We start from the raw sequence: 17380 nt of genomic DNA on the forward strand, positions 1-17380 counted from the left end.
TTTGGAATGTATGCCCTATTCCACTTTGACATCCATTTTAATCCCTTTGTTCCACTACTGGGATTTGACAGTCAGAATAGTTGGTTGCTCGATGAGGTTGTTAGCTCTGTTGATTGACTTTAACCACTTAACGTTGTGCTGTGCTGCACTCCACATCCACTTTTCAATGCAAATTCACCATGTATTTCCATGTATTGGTTACACTTGAAGCAACAAATCATATTTGTGCACGTTCTCCTATAACCATTAATTTCTGTCCAGTAATCCAATAGGATACCTTGGGAACAAATTAGAATGAACTATTTTCTTGGACTTCCAGGTAACCTTTTTAAAAAAAAAGGGTTGACTGTGGTGTTTAGTTATGTTTTTATCTTGTTCTCAGTTAATTCACCTCATTCAGTATCAGTACTTATCAATTCATCTTGTTCTTGGAGTTTTGAGGCACTTTAATGTCAATACAATATTCAAGATAAAAAGCATCTAGCTGCTTATTTCATGATTCACTTATTGTGTAGACTCCTGAAACAAAATTTAAAATGTCATTTCTTTGTTCATACTATTGCATGTTGCTAAAAGTACAACTTGGTCATGTATGTTTTCCTTGGAACAATGATGACTGTATGTCATTTTTATTGGCTGTAAAAGTGCTTTTTGGGATCTAAAAAGGACATGAAAGTTACTACATAACAACAGGTCTTCTATCTGCTTTCATTGACACTTGATGCCTCGGCAGGATATGAATATTCTGATTTTTGCCTTGTTTATTTCATGATTCATGCATTGCAGTTTACTCCAAGTTTGGATGGCCAGTGCAAATAAATCACATGCTAGAATCACATTAATAATACCCACCAATTACCACACAGCCAAGACTTGCATTAAAGAAAAAGGAATAAGCTTACTGATAATGTTAAAAGCCTAGTTTTATGGTTGCCTAGTTTTGTTTTATCTGATTTATATTTGCTTCAGCTGTACTGTGACTAGCATGGAGGAACCACAATACAGATGCTATGTTGTGCGTGGTGGGAAAGAGAAACTAGTGTATCAGAATGAGAATCCATGGAAGATACTATATTTAGGGTAAAGGGGCTGTGGAGAAAAGACTTTAATTAGTCATTCTTGTGGAGAATAATAATTTCTTGGGGAGGGGGTGTGTGTGGAAGGCAAAGATCTTGCTGGGAAGGGTAGAGAGAAAGGCAATAAACATTGTGCAGAAGGGACCAAATTCTGGCTCAGCCAGGAACTTTATTATTTACATATTTTAGAGAAAGTTAGTAAAAAGATCCAATTATCTTACTGTTCTGTCTCTATACAGAGCCTGGATTTGAAAGACTTGTTGTTATCCTTATTTCCAGGCTTTTTATTTCCTCTGATATTGCATAACTTATTTGCTCCACCCTTCTCGTAATGAATTTGTGTTGAGTGCCAATGCATTGTAATATTTTATTCATGACTATTGCAGGAACATTTGTAATTGTTCATCATTGGTACTGTCTGTGATTGAATTCCTTGGTTGAATATGTGGGGCAGAGAGAACAGTTTGAGTTTTGGAAGATCATTGATCTGAAACATTAAATCTTCCTCTTTCCACAGATGTTACTTATTGAGTATTTCCAGTATTTTGTATTTATTTATCAGACTGGGGATTTCCTGTTGTCTTCATTTATAGTGGAATTGAGTTGTTAATTTATGCTGTACTAGATGAGATGTCAGCTGGCTCTCCAGGAAGCAGACATACAGAACTGTATATTAATTGCTTTTGCTTATGTGTAACTAGTAAGAATTTTCTCCATTTTGTCAGTACAAATTAAATAGTTATGTTTCTTTTAAAGCTCTTCTTAATTTCACTTGCAAATTGTGCAGTAAATAACTTCATATAGTTACTTAGTTTACAGTGAAAATTCACTGAAATGAGAAACATTTAGATCAAAATACCCATCAATAGTATGGAGAAAAGGCTCCTAAGTACTTTCTTAAAAACTTCAATAAATCCTTGGACTATGAAGTTCTGAGTGGTTAACCATTTGATCATGGGTTATTGTTAAGTAAATCTCCTAATAGTATACTAAGAATATAATAGCAGGAGGAAGCCATTTGGACTCCTTGTGCCAGCTTTACCTCATTGCTACTTGCAGCACTAAACATCCACAATACAAAATATGGTGGTGCAGTAGGTCGAGCTGTTGCTTCACAGCCTTGATGCCCTGCATTCGTCCATGACCTTGGCTGTTGCCTGTGTGGAGTCTGCACATCCTCGACTGTGTGGGTTTCCTCTGGTGCTCTTGTTTCCACTCACATAGCAAAAACATGTATGTCGGTGGGTTAAGTGGACACTAAAATTGTCCATTACCCTAGTGTGTGGGTAAGTGGTAGAAAGTGGGGAGAATTGATGGAATGTGAAGAGAATAGAATGGGATTGGTGTAAATGGTGCTTGATATTTGGCATTGACTTGGTGGGACAAAGGGCCTGTTCCTGTGTTGTATGACTTTGACTGTATGCCGAGATATTTGGGGAGACAACATTTTGAATTAGCTGGTGTGTTTAACCTAGCAGAATGACTTGAGGTCATGCATAGAAATGTTGTCAAACAAAATGATTCTGAGCTTCTGTGGGCAGCCAGTGCAGCTTCAAAATATGATGCTTGAGCCATCTGCCCCAATATCAATGGCTCAAAGCATGTCAGATAGAAGAAAAAAGGAAGTTTGGGATGGAAGTTCCAAAGCTTGCAATCTTGGCAACTGAAATTGTAGTTATCAGTGATGGAATGAATAAATTTGGCATGATTAAGAGCCCACAACCGAAGGAACAGATTGTTTTGGGTGGGGGGGGGGGGGGTGGTGTGGCGGTGGCTAAGGAAAGTTATGAGAAAGGAGGGGGTGGGTTTAAGACTGGAATGATTTGAGAATGTAGTTAAGCATTTTGAAATAAAATTGTTGCTTAATTTAGGTTGACTAACACATGGGCATGGATGATAGGTCTTGTGTACGTGGGGCTATAGAGTTACAGATGTTCTTTTGGAACAAAGCTGGTGTACTCTTGATGTTCCTGCAATATTGAGAGCTTTAGGAGAACATGGTTCTAATCATGTTTCTCAAGGATATTTATGTGGTTGCCAATGTTTAAGTATTGGATACAGTCTCAAGTTCTGTGCTTGAAAGTTAGTTTCTCTTTTCTAAAAGTGATTACTTCACTCACTTCTGTGGTCAGATGATTTTCATCTATCCCCTCCAAAAACTCAAAATCTATTGTCTGAACTATAACTGCAGTGGGATTTATTTGAATGTTTCTTTTTCCTTTCAGTGGCTTTCAGATAGAAAAAAGAGATCATTACAGAAGAATGATGTTGGTGAGTACAAAGTGCCAACCAAACTTTTAATCATCATCCATTAAATTATTTTTTAAAATTGCTTTCTCACTTTACAAATAGCTGTGTTTAGATCTACTTCTATGGAATAACATTGGAGAGTCAGATCACAGACAGCTGGAGCATGATTGTGATAACAATTTAGGACTGTACTGAGCCTCATCTGGCCTGCTGTAAGGCCACTGCTCAGAACTTTGTGGAAGAACTCAATATTCTGATTGGGTTGGTGATGCTTGATTTTTGAAGTTGGGATATGCAAGTGGAAAGTCTTGGGAACAGAGGTAAATAACTTTTAATTATGACAGGAATAGTGGTTGTTACTTAATGGGAAAGCTTTTCACATGCAAAATTTGACATGTTAGGTGACCATTTGCAAAATTGAATATTGTAAGTCCAGAACAAGTTTAGTCTGCACACAGCATGGTGGAAGGAGTGCATTTGTATCAAGGTGCACAAATGTAAGATTTTCATTATCCCATACACAGCTTATCCTTGAGTTTTGACTTGATTTTTTTTTATTAAATAGAAAAGCTAGGGAAAGAAAGTAGTAGGAGCATGACATTGTTTTCACTGCAGCATATTGGCAAGGAGCTGGGAGAAACAATGTAACACTGGAGGTTGCAATTATAGGATGCAGGCAGCCTCCATGTTAAGGCAGTTCAGGTAACAGAAATTCACCCTTATGGAATTCATAAATTGCTACCAAAAAAAAATTTGGGAGATGGAATAAGAACTCCCTCTTCCAAAATTACTCTGGGGAGATCAAAGCAAATACAATTCTTTTTCAATTTGCTTTTGCATTTCTTGACATGTGCATAGATAGAAAATAGTGTATGGACAATTTTTTTTAAGGAATGCAATTTCTGCGCCCCCCCCCCCCCCCCCCCCCCCCCCCAAATATGTACAAATCATTGTACTTTGGGAGTAGAATCAAAAACTTTCTTTTTGTAAAGCACTCTGGAGCATCTTGAATATTAAAGGTAACACATTGTCACTTGTGTAAAAGCAAGACAGTATTTGCATGTATTCGTGGGTCATCTGTAGTATTGAATATGGATAGTATGGGATTTGTGAATAAACAGATCGCTGATAATACTCCCCAGATCAGAGTATCTGGGGAGAGAGAGACATTACTCTGTGGACCAGGTCTTACTCCTATGGCATGCCATCCATGCTTGCTGCTAACATACAAAAACATTTGTGCTTGCCTGTTGCTAACATCCAAATATTGACTTGCTGATGAGCAAGGTCCAGGTCCAAAATAGTGAATCCTGTGCCACAGTAGGATGGTTCATGAAGTAAAGCCGATACAGACTTTGCGCAGGAGTCCCAAACTTGCTGATGTTTGTGGAGAATAAAATGGGGTCAGCTCACCTTGGAGCTACCAGTGTTCTTTTGCAAATTCCAGCCAACTATTTTAGATTGGACACTGCTGTATAAACCAGACATCACAAATGCACTGTAACTGACATGTTAATGAATCAAGATTTAAGAAAAACTTACATGCTTGTTTTCTTTCCTCACACTTATGACACAGAAGGAGGGTATTCAGCCCATTGGTTCCATGCTAGCTCTCAATGGAGTAGTCCATTAGTCCCATTTTTTTCCCCCCTGTTTCTCTCTCAAATGGCCATCAACTTCCTTTTGATTATTTTTGCCATTCTCCTACAGGGAAAATTGAGCCAGTTAACCTATTGGCATAGTTTTGGGATATTGCAGGAAATCCATGCAGCCACAGAGAATGTGAAAACTCCATGCAAATAATACCCAAGTTCAGGACTGAATCAGGATCACTGGAAATACGAGACAGTGGCTTTAAATCCTGCACCAATGTCCATCCTTGATATTGGAAGGTGCGGGGCTCATTGATTTTTTTTTCTTCTGTAGTGCAGACTGACTACTGCAGAATGTTCTTAATGCATTTGTCTTTTTACAAATCGTGGCAATAACTTTTACTTCTGGTACAAATCCTTCAGCCATACCTTGAACAGCTCAGTATGAGCATGCAGTATTATATCCTTTATTGACCTTGTCTAAAGTTATGGCAGGCAATTTAACTTCTAGGCCACAAATTGATTGCATGATAATGCTTCTCTGCTAAGAGGATGCTAACAGACCAATTGTATATGTTAATCCACTGCATGTGGAAGGTATCAATTATAGTCAAAATATATTCCCATTGATTCTTTTTGCCCTATTTTGGCCCTGGTTAGTGGAGTTGTATGTTATGTGACTTCAAGCTCTTTCTAGATGGGCCTGTATATATTGAACTGAGATTTTATCCATTGATACCTGATTCATTTTATTTAATTTTAACATTAAAGAAATTCCTTTCTTCTTAATTTCATCTGGCTTTAATGAGGAGTTGAAGGTGTATAAGTGCATACAAATCTTCAGAGGCACTTCCCTAAAAGTATTGTCTTCAAAGTGTCTTTGTTAACATGATTTGAACATTCTGATATTAGAGAGACAGCAAGGAAATGAGGCCCTCTGGCCCACTAGGTCCATGGCAACTGTTAACAACCCAAAAGAAATGACTCAAAGCTTCACTTTTAGCAGTATGACATAACTTTTCACATAAAGCACTGCTGGGAGGGGTGGGGTTGGCTTCTTGACACTAGGGGGGGGGCTATAAGCAAATTACTTTTGTTCTTTTAGATGTACGTCGAAGAATTGAACTCATCCAGGACTTTGAGATGCCTGCAGTTAGTACCACTGTTAAAGTTTCACGAGATGGCCAGTATATTATTGCAACTGGTAAGTTAAAGGACATTTTTGTATGAATTTATTATATCTTGTCTTATTTTTTCCATTCTCAATGTCTTTTTTTCAACCTGGTTTACAAAAAACACAACAGCCATTTAAATTGATTTCCTACTTTGTCTTCTAGTGAGATTAAACAAACAGGATTTTTCTTTAAACATACATAATTTTGTATAATATTAAATGACTATTTCTAGGAGCAGGTGTATTTATCCATGAATTCTAAACTAAAACCAGGGCTAAAATTTGTGGCAGTAGCAAAGAAGAATAATTAGACAATGAACAATACTGACAGATTAAAAATAGTATGTCACAGTGCTCATTCAAAAAGTATAATTTTTAGAGGCAACGACAGACTTATGAATTCTCCTTCCATTCCATCTAAAATAATGGAACTAATTATTAGAAGTAAGCAATTAGCAAATGAACAGTAACGGAATGTTTAATAAAACAGTGATCATAACACAAGTGATAACTAGGGCAGGCCATATAGCCTCTCAAGTTTGCTCTGAAGTTCAATAAGGTTGTGGTTGATTTTGGTCTCAGCCTAAACTCAACTCTACAGCCTGTCCCCATAACACTTTGTTCCTTGGAGCCAATCTAGTGAACCTTCTCTGCGTTCTCCAAGTCAAGTATACCCTTTCTTAAATAAGACTGAAACTGTACATTTTGCTATAGTCTTCTGCAGTTGCAGAGAAATTTCCCTACTTTTGTACTCCATCCCTCTAGTGGTAAACTCACAACCCATTTGCTTTACTAATAGCTTGCTGTTCCAGTGTGCTTGCATTTTGTGCTTGTTTGAAGATACTGGCATTCACTGTTCTCATGGCATTTAAATCTGCTTTTCTGTTTCTGCTGTTATTGACCAGATGATCTTGCATGGCTCCACATTATGCTCTGTCTGCTATGGTCTTGTCCACTCCCTTGTTCTGATCCTTTTGCAGATTCTTGTGTTCTCCCAAGTTTGTTTCCACCCATCTTTGTCAAACCAACTTTAACACAATATGGTCTCTATCTAAATCGTTAATGTAGATTATAAATTCTCTATCCATGCTGCTGTTGCCCTCAATACCACAAATTCTACCTTTTGCAGCCAGGCAAATTATACTTCCTACATCAATCTGAAGGCCCTATAAGAATTTTATAAATATCAATTAGATAATCTCTTCTAAACAGTAGATTACACCTGTTTTCTACAATCTTTCCTTGTATGGAGATCTGCCATCCCTTAAACCAATCTGCTCAATCTTCGCTGCTCTCAACATAGAACATTATAGCACAATACAGGCCCTTAGACCTACAATGTTGTGCTGACCTTTAAACCTCACCCAAGACTGACTAACCCCTTCCTCCCACATATCCCTCTATTTTAAATTCCTCCATATGCTTATCTAGTAATTTCTTGAATTTGACCAATGTGCTTGCCTCCACCACCGCCCCAGGCAGTGCATTCCGTGCTCCAACCACTCTCTGGGTTTTTAAAAAAAAAACCTTCCTCTGATATCTCCCTTGAACTTCCCACCCATTACTTTAAAGCCATGCCCTCTTGTATTAAGCATTGGTGCCCTGGGAAAGAGATGCTGGCTGTCCACTCTATCTATTCCTCTTAATATTTTGTACACCTCTACCATGTCTCCCCTCATCCTCCTCCTCTCCAAAGAGTAAAGTCCTAGCTCCCTTGGTCTCTCCTCATAATGCATACTCTCTAAACCAGGCAGCATCCTGGTAAATCTCCTCTGCCCCCTTTCCAACGCTTCCACATCGTCCTATAATGAGGCAACCAGAACTGGACACAGTACTCCAAGTGTGGTCTAACCAGAGTTTTATAGAGCTGCATCATTACCTTGCGGCTCTTAAACTCGATCCCTTGACCTATGAAAGCTAACACCCCATAAGCTTTAAGTACCCTATCCACCTGTGAGGCAACTGTCAGTGATCTGTGGATATGAACCCCCAGATCCCTCTGCTCCTCCACACTACCCAGAATCCTGCCATTAACTTTGTACTCTGCCTTGGAGCTTGTCCTTCCAAAGTGTACCACCTCTCACTTCTCTGGATTGAACTCCATCTGCCACTTCTCACCCCAACTCTGCATCCTATCAATGTCCCTCTGCAAGCTTCGACAGCCCTCCACAATCCTCCACACTATTCACAACACCACCAACCTTTGTGTCATCTGCAAACTTGCCAACCCACCCTTCTACCCCCTCATCCAAGTCATTAATAAAAATCACAAAGCAGAGGTCCCAAAACCTATCCTTGTGGGACACCACTAGTCACAGCCCTCCAATCTGAATGCACTCCCTCCACCACAACCCTCTGCCTTCTACAGGCAAGCCAATTCTGAATCCACATGGCCAAGCTTCCTTGGATCCCATGTCCTCTGACCTTCTGAAGAAGCCTACCATGTGGAACCTTGTCAAATGCCTTATTAAAATTCATGTAGACCACATCTACTGCACTACCCTCATCAATCTGTCTGGTCACCTCTTCAAAGAACACTATCAGGCTTGAGACATGATCTTCCCTTCACAAAGCCATGTTGGCTGTCCCTGATCAGACCATGATTCTCTAAATGCCCATAGATCCTATCTCTAAGAATCCTTTCCAACAGCTTGCCCACCACAGGCTCACTGGTCTATAATTCCCTGGACTATCCCTACAACCTTTTTTGAATAAGGGGACAACACTTGCCACCCTCCAATCCTCCAGTACCATTCCCATGGACAACGAGGACTCAAAGATCCTAGCCAAAGGCTCAGCAATCTCCTCCCTCGCCCCATGGAGCAGCCTGGGGAATATTCCGTCAGGCCCCGGGGACTTATCTGTCCTAATTTTCTAATGTCCTCTCTTAATATCAACATGCTCTAGAACATTAACCATTCCAACACTGTCCTTGGTGTCATCAAGGCCACTCTCCTTGGTGAATACTGAAGAGAAGTATTCATTGAGAACCTCACCCACTTCCACAGCTTCCAGGCACATCTTCCCACCTTTATCCCTAATCGGACCTACCTTTACTCTAGCCATCCTTCTGCTCTTCACACAAGTGAAAAATGCCTGTTTTCCTTAACCCTACTCACCAAGGCCTTTTCATGTCCTGTTCTTGCTCTCCTCAGCCCCTTCTTAAGTTCCTTCCTTGCTACCCTATATTCCTCAAGAGACCTATCTGATCCTTGCTTCCTAAACCTTATGTATGCTGCCTTCTTCCTCCTAACTAGATGTTTCACCTCTCTTGTCAACCATGGTTCCTTCAACCTGCCATTCTTTCTCTGCTTCACTGGGACAAATTTTATCCCTAACATCCTGCAAAAGATCCCTGAACAATGATCACATCTCCATAGTACATTTCCCTTCAAAAAGTCATCCCAATTCACACTTGCAAGTTCTAGCCTTAGCATCATAATTTGCCATTCCCCAATTAAATATTTTCCTGTCCTCTTTGCTCCTATCCTTGTCCATGACAATGCTAAATGTTAGGGAGCGGTGGTCACTGTCCCCCCCCAAATGCTCACACACCGATAGATCTGCCACCTGACCTGGTTCATTACCCAACACTAGATCTAATATGGCATTCCCTCTAGTTGGCCTGTCAACATACTGTGACAGGAATCTGTCCTGGGCACTTAACAAACTCTGCCTCATCTAAACCTTTGGTACTAAGCAGGTGCCAATCAATATTTGGGAAGTTGAAGTCTCCCATGATGATAACCCTGTTATTTTTGCACCTTTCTAAAATCTGCCTCCCAATCTGCTCCTCAGTATCCCTGCTGCTACCGGGGGGGGCCTATAGAATACTCAGTAGAGTAATTGCTTTCTTGTTCCTAACTTCTACCCATACTGACTCTAGAGAGGATCCTGCTACATTATCCACCCTTTCTGCAGCTTTAATAGTATCCCTGACCAGTAATGCCACCCCTCCTCTTCTTTCTTTCTCCCTCCCTTCCCCCATCCCTTTTAAAACACTGAAATCTGGGAATATTCTGTATCCATTTCCTTCCCTGGTGACAGCCACGTCTCTGCAAGGGCCACAATGTCATAGTTCCATGTATTTATCCAAGCTCTCAGTTCATCACCCTTATTCCTGATGCTTCTATGCACTTAAGTAAAGGCACTTTAGCCCATCCACCTTACTATTTTTATACCCTATACTCTGCTTCTCCTTCCTCAAACCCTCTCTATATGTTAGATCTGGCTTTACTCCATGCACTTCTTCCACGGACCTATCCCTCCAGTTCCCATCCCCCTTGTAAACTAGTTTAAACCCTTCTGAACCACCCTAGCAAACCTGCTTGCAAGGATATTGGTCCCCCTCGAGTTCAGGTGTAACCCATCCAATCTGTACAGGACCCACCTTCCCCAGAAGAGATCCCAATGATCCAAAAATCTAAAACCTTGCCCCCTGCACCAACTCCTCAGCCACACATTCACCTGCCATCTCCTATTCTTACCTTCACTATCACATGGCACTGGGCAGCAATCCTGAGATTGCTACTCTTGAGGTCCTATTCTTCAGCCTTCTGCCTAGCTCCCTAAACTCACTTTTCAGGACCTTATCCCTCTTTCTACCTATGTCGTTGGTACCAACATGTACCACGACTTCTGGCTGCTTTCCCTCTGCACAAGAATGCTGTGGACCTGATCAGAGACATCCTGGACCCTGGCACCTGGGAGGCAACATACCATCTGGGATTCTCACTCATGTCCACAGAACCGCCTGTCTGTTCCTCTCACTATCGAGTCCCCTATCACTATTGCCCTCCTCTTCTCCTCCCTTCCCTTCTGAGCAGCAGGACCAGTGCCAGAGGCCTGTCTACTGCTGCTTGGTCCCTGTAGCGACTATATCTGTTTTTAGGTAAGGCAACCAAAACTGCATGTAATATTCTGGATGCAGTCCTATTAATGCCCTATGTTGCAGTAGGACTCCATTACTCCTTGTTCACATATTCACGTAATAAAGGGCAATATATTGCTTGCCTTCCTAATTGTTGCACCTGCATATTGACTTTTGGTGACTTTTGTGACTTCTAACACTGACATTCCAGATATCTCACCACTTTAAGAATGCTTTTTTTTTGTTTTGTGCACCAAGGTGGGCAACGTCACATTTTTCCGTTGTGTGCATCTGTCATGTTTTTGCCTGCTTGGTCAGTTTATCTATCTCCTTGAAGCCTTTTTTCCATCCTCTTAATGTATTTGCAGTCCTGCCAAGGGGGTTCCCATCAGCCAAATCATTGATATAAATTGTGAATACCTGGATCACAAGCATCAATCCCTGCATCATTCCATTTACCACTACCTACACTTTCCATTAACCAGTTCTTAATATGTCAATCTGTTACCCCAACTCTGCGTGCTCTATTCTTGTTAAGTAATCTGTGTGGGACCTTCTCAAGACCCTTCTGAAAATCCAACTACACTATGTCCACTGGTTTCCCATTTCTCTATTCTACTAATTACCTCCTTGGTGAACCCTAGAAATTTGTAAAATGTGATTATTTTTTTCCTTTCATAACAAAATGCTGAGAAAACTCAGCTGGTTAGGCTGCATCTGTCGAGAGAGACGGTTGTTTTAGGTTGACCTTTCATTAGAACATCAAAATCCAGAACGCAAGTGAATTTTAATCTGTTGAAAGGGTTAGGAATAAAGGGAATGTCTGCGATAGGCCGGGTGACATAAAAATGCTGTTCAAAGATGATTATTAAGGCTACTAAAATGGACATTTTCACTTTTTCCCCCACACTGTTCCATTTTCTAGATCTTTGCCCACTCAGTTAACCTATCTGTTTCCCTTTGTAGCTTATCAACTTGCTTCCTGTCTTGGTGGTATTGACAAACCTAGCAACCATACATTGAGCCTTCATCCAAATCTTTATATAAATGGTAAAAAGCTGAGATCCCAGTTGTAATCCCTGTGATACACTATTTGTTATAACTTGCCAACCAGAAGGCCCTTTCATGCCTGCTCTTTCTAGTTCACTGGCCTGTCTTCTAACTATGTTAATGTATCATCTCCCACACCATGAGATCAAATTTTGTAGAGCATTGATCACATCACAACTTTGCTCTTACCTCCAGGTCTGGTCAAACACTTGGGTTTTCAGTTTTCTGGCACATTCCAAAGATGTACTGGTTGGTAGATTAATCCACTACTGTCAATTATCCCAAGTTTATGTGGGTAGTAGGACAATCAAGAGGGAGTTAATGGCATGTGAGTGAGAATGGATTGCAGGGAAATAATTGAGGGAATGGTATTGTAGTGAGAGCTTGATGTGCTGAATAGCCATCTTTTATGTTGTAAGTAAATACGATGCAAGTACTTGTAACGGTACAGATAAAACTCCATGAGGCCAGTTTCCATATATCATACTTAAGCTGTGAGAAATAAGAGAATGGTGTTGGAAATCTCTTGTATATCGGTGAAGTTGAAGCTATATACATACCTTGTACTTTAAATTTCAGATGATATAAATTTTCAGGTCTGAAAGTGAAAGTTGCAAATGATCAAAGTACTGTTGAATTGATTCTCAGGAAATTCTTTTTGGGTGATATTACAGAAATAATTTTTTTAGAATGAATGTAATGCTTATTTTCTAATATGAATTATTTTTGTCTCTTTAAGGCACTTACAAACCACGGATTCGATGTTATGATACCTACCAGTTATCAATGAAGTTTGAACGCTGCTTAGATTCAGAAGGTTGGGGGGAAAATGTTACTCTATTCTTTGCATTGTTAAATGATCATTTAAAATAAAGATTAAACTTCCAGAGATTCTGGAGGTTTATTGGAGACATCTTAACCCAGTGAGCACGGAGCTGATGATGAGTGGCATTTGGTATAGGGAAAAGAATGAAAGCAGAATTATCAAGGAACTAAAGGCTATGAATGCTTATCTTAAGAGCATTTGAATAGTGGAGTCCAGAAGTGAATAACTCGCAGGTGAGAGCTTCAGCTGCAAATTGGCTGAGGTAGAGATGAGAATATACTAAGCTACTGAGACCCAAATAAAATGGTTTTTATTTTTGATGAGCATTTCGAGCTTTGACTCCATGATTTTGTGATATCATCACGGAGCAAGATGCAAATTGGAAATGAGGACTAAGAATAAACACAAGGACATTCCACAGGTCACAAAGTGGGCAGAGAAACATTAATTGAATGGCTTAAACCTGAGAAGCAAGTTTTTCCCCACAGGGTGGTTGGTATATGGAATGAGCTGCCAGAGGAAGTGGTAGAGGCAGGTACAATTAGTGTTTTAAAGACATTTGGACAAGTTCATGGATAGGAAAGGTTTAGAGGGATATGGGCCAAATGCAGGGAAACAAGACTAGCTCAGGAAGGCACCTTAGTAGGCATGGGCAAGTTGGGTGGAAGGGTCTGTTTGTGCTGAATAACTCTGATTCTATAAAAGCAGTCTCAGATCTGGACAACTGTAGAGTGTAATTGAAAGGAGGTGATCTGGGTAGGTAGTTGGAGGAAGTCATTGGTTAAGGCTGTCACTGCTTTACCAAGGACAGAAACATGACTGAAAAGATCAGGCATCCATTTGCTAGACAGGTGGGCAAGAGTGTAGAAAGGAATAACATTCAGGACATTTTGGGGAGTAGGTAAAGTTGTAAGTAGTTTAAAGACTGAGTTGGACAGTAAGAAGTGATGGATTATATCTGGTTGGAACTCTTAGAGAATGGCACAAATGTGAGAGAGAGATTTACAAAGCTGACATGCAGGCCAGGAAGAAAAGTTTATTGTGAATAAGGCTGAGGAATATGGCCTAGTTAACTTTTTTTGGTCAATGATCTTTTATCAGCACTGGGGAAATTGAGATGCAGGCATATTTAAATTGCAGAGAAGGGGAATAGTGGACCGAAGAAGGGAAAAATGGGAGTGAAGACAAAGCAAATCCAGATAACTCTGGACAGTGTTTGTGTTGTTTCGGAGGATGGTTGAGGCTTGTTGCAAGCTGATCTGTCTGGAGGAAGCCTAAGTAGAGCAAGTGGAGATAGGAAGAGAGAAAGGGGGGCAAATAAAACAACAATGCTGGAACTTGGATGCAAAACAGCAGCAGCTGGAAATCTGAAACTGAGAACACTGTAAATAGTCTATGGATCATGAAACAGCTGTGGAGAGAGAAAATGCAAGTCAAAATTACTGGTTGATGACTCTATATCAGAACCAGTTCCGACTCAGGCTGGAAAGGCTGATTATCTGAAATTGTTGAATTTGTTTTCAATTCCCAAGGGCTACAACGTGCCTAGAAATGCTGTTTTTTATGTGTACATCAGGCTTCATTGGACTTGAGTAAGAGGCCAAAGGCTGAGAAGTCAGAGTTGGGAATAAGATGGAGAATTAAAGTGAAAGTCAGCTAGAAACTGAGTTGCTCTTGTTTCTGCCTTTGAACATAAGATAGATAGATGGACTCTCTTGTTGGACATTGCTATGGAAGTGCCAGGCAATGATATAGATGTTGCTTGCCACTTATCAACCCATGTCTGAATGTTGTTTAGTCTTGCTTCGTGCAGCATGGACTGTTTCATTTGCTGAGGAGTTGCAAATGGAATTGAATATTGTGCATAAGTAATTGGTAATGGATTTATTATTGTCCCATGTACTGAGATGCAGTGAAAAGCTGTTGCCTTTGCGTACCATTGAGATAGTACAAAGGTAGCTGGGGGGGGGAAGAACAATGCAGATTATGGTGGGCCGAAGGGCCTGTTTTGTGCTGTATGGTTCTATATAGTGTTACGGAGTGCAATATAGGTATACAAAGTGCAAGGGCTCTAACAAGGTAGCTTGAGACATCATGGGTTCATCTTTATTATACAAGAGGTCTGTTATAGCAGGATAGAAGCTGTCCTTGAGCCTGGTACCTGATGGGAGGGGGAAGAAGAGGTAATGACTGGGATGGGAGGGGTCCTTAGTTATATTGGCTGCTTTCCCGAGGCAGCAAGAAGTGTAGACAGTCAGTGAATGGAAGACTGGTTTGATAGACTGGGCTGCATTCACAACTTGTTGCAATTTCTTGCAGGCTTGGGCAGAGCAGTTGTTATACCAAGCTGTGATGTATCAGGATAGGATGCTTCCAATGAGGCATCTGCAAAAATTGGTGAGGGTCATCAGGGACATGCCAAATTTTCTTGGCCTACTGAGGAAGTAGAGGTGCTGGTGTGCTTTTTTTTGGTCATCTAGTGTCCAATGGCTGGACCAGGACAAATTGGTAATATTTACACTAAGGAACTTGAAGCTCTCAACCATCTCCAACTTAGCACCATTGATATGGGCAGGCATGTACTCCACCAGTTTTCTGAAGTCAATGATCAGCTCTTTTGTTTTGCTGCCATTGAAGGAGAGGTTATTGTCTTGACACCATGCCACGAGGCTATCTCCATCCACTACTCCGTCTTGTCATTGTTTGAGATTTGCAACTTGGAAATGGAGTTGGAGCAGAATCTAGCCACACAGTCATGAATGCATACAGAGTAAAGTAAGGGGCTGAGGATGTAGTCTTGTGCGGCACCATTGTTGAGCATAATCAAGGAGAAATGTGGTGTTGACTCTCCTTGCTGATCGCGGTCTGTTGGTCAGGAAGTCAAGGATCCATTTGCAGTAGGGAGTGCTCGATCCTTTGTGTAGGAGTTTAAAGATGTGTTTGTTTGGAATTATAGTATTGAAGGTAGAACTATAGTCAATAAATAGGAATCTGACTAATGTAAAGTAGGTTATTGGTGGAGAAGCTGAGGAAGGTGTAGACCACACTGCCACACCCTCTTGGGTAGGGAAGATAGTGGAAGAAATGGCAAAGTAAAGAATAAGATGTTTTCAACTTTTTTCTTTTTCAAGGCTATGTTACTGAATTCATTATGGAATGTTGAAAAAGGAGTGATTTGGATCCATGAGCCAAGACATGGTGGTTGGTGAAGTAATTTAGATAAGGACCAAGTTGTCAAGTTTAGCTCCCAAGTACCTTTTTTAAAAATATACAAGTGATTTATATATTCTGCTTTTCACATTTTGGTTACTTTACATAACTGCATGTCTGTTAGAACACTGGTACCTCATGCCATGGCTATCAGAGATTGAATTATGTTTGTACCCTTCCAGCATTAGTCATGCAGCATGGAAGCAACCCTTGGATTTCCTTTTTAGTGGCTGCTCAGCAATCTGCTGACTTGATTCAGGAGACATATTTGGCAGTTTCTGTGACTTCTCTATTTAGTTTTGAAGATGGTGAAAGGCCCTACATTTTTTTTGTTTCAATATCAAAATTTGAGGGTTGATTGAATTACTTCAATGTTTTTTATGATGAAACTTGATTTTATTTACTACTGTTTTCAGTTTTTTAGAATTTTGTTAATTTTCTTTTACAGTTGTTACATTTGAGATTTTATCGGATGATTATTCAAAGGTATGTACCTCCTGTCATTGAAATCTTTAAAAATTTAAGGATTGTAAAAGGTTGCATTTTACTAATGTTGTAATACTTTTGAGAAACTACTCCAAGCACTTTGAAAATGCATGTCCTCCCCAGTTTATGGCAGGGTACAGTTCCTGTGAACCATTCATAACCTAGACAGTTCGCAAGTCAGAAATGTGGCTGTGAACAAGATGCCTACAGCAACCAGCAAGTCCATCCTGCTGCTCTCCCAATCACTCGTGTGTGTGTGTGTGTGTGTGTGTGTGTGTGTGTGTGTGTATAAGCTGTATATAAAATCAGATTTGTAACCTGGGGAAGACCTATAGCCAAATCCTGCTCCTGTTCTCATTTTAATAGTTGCTCTTCTGTTTTTCACAGCTGGTTTTTTTGCAGTGTGACCGTTATGTAGAGTTTCATTCACAGCATGGCCACTATTATAGGACCCGCATCCCCAAGTTTGGTAGAGACTTCTCTTACCATTATCCATCATGTGATCTCTACTTTGTTGGAACAAGGTGTGCAAATGTTTTTTATATATAAATTTCATGAGTGGAAAAAATCTGTTAACACTAGATAATATGAATGTTCATGTACAATGGACACAATTTGGGATGTTTTAATAACTTCATTTTTGAAATACAGCCAAAATACTGGATGTACTGTCAGACTGGATTTACGGATAGACAAGTGATCAGGGTTTTGGGTCAGTAACCTTTTGATAGTTTTTGGCTTTTCAGTTACTTTTGAAGTCTTGTTTTAACAGTAAATTTTCTTAATGTTGCCTATCAGAAATGAGGTTGACCCAGATTTCAGAATTTTGACTTTTCATTGTAATGG

At 40.1% G+C, this 17380-nt stretch overlaps 1 protein-coding gene across 1 annotated transcript in view; it reads left to right on the plus strand.

The window, feature by feature from the left end:
* Window positions 1–17380, plus strand: part of nol10 (nucleolar protein 10) — a 94759-nt gene that overhangs the window by 21099 nt on the left and 56280 nt on the right. The window contains exons 2-6 of the mRNA XM_052025308.1: window positions 3302–3347; window positions 6024–6122; window positions 12752–12829; window positions 16497–16534; window positions 16922–17058. Coding sequence (XP_051881268.1) covers window positions 3302–3347; window positions 6024–6122; window positions 12752–12829; window positions 16497–16534; window positions 16922–17058 — 398 coding nt within the window. The remainder of the gene's footprint in view (window positions 1–3301; window positions 3348–6023; window positions 6123–12751; window positions 12830–16496; window positions 16535–16921; window positions 17059–17380) is intronic.

Source organism: Pristis pectinata, chromosome 10 (assembly GCF_009764475.1).
Source record: "Pristis pectinata isolate sPriPec2 chromosome 10, sPriPec2.1.pri, whole genome shotgun sequence".
Classification (NCBI taxonomy): Eukaryota; Metazoa; Chordata; class Chondrichthyes; order Rhinopristiformes; family Pristidae; genus Pristis; species Pristis pectinata.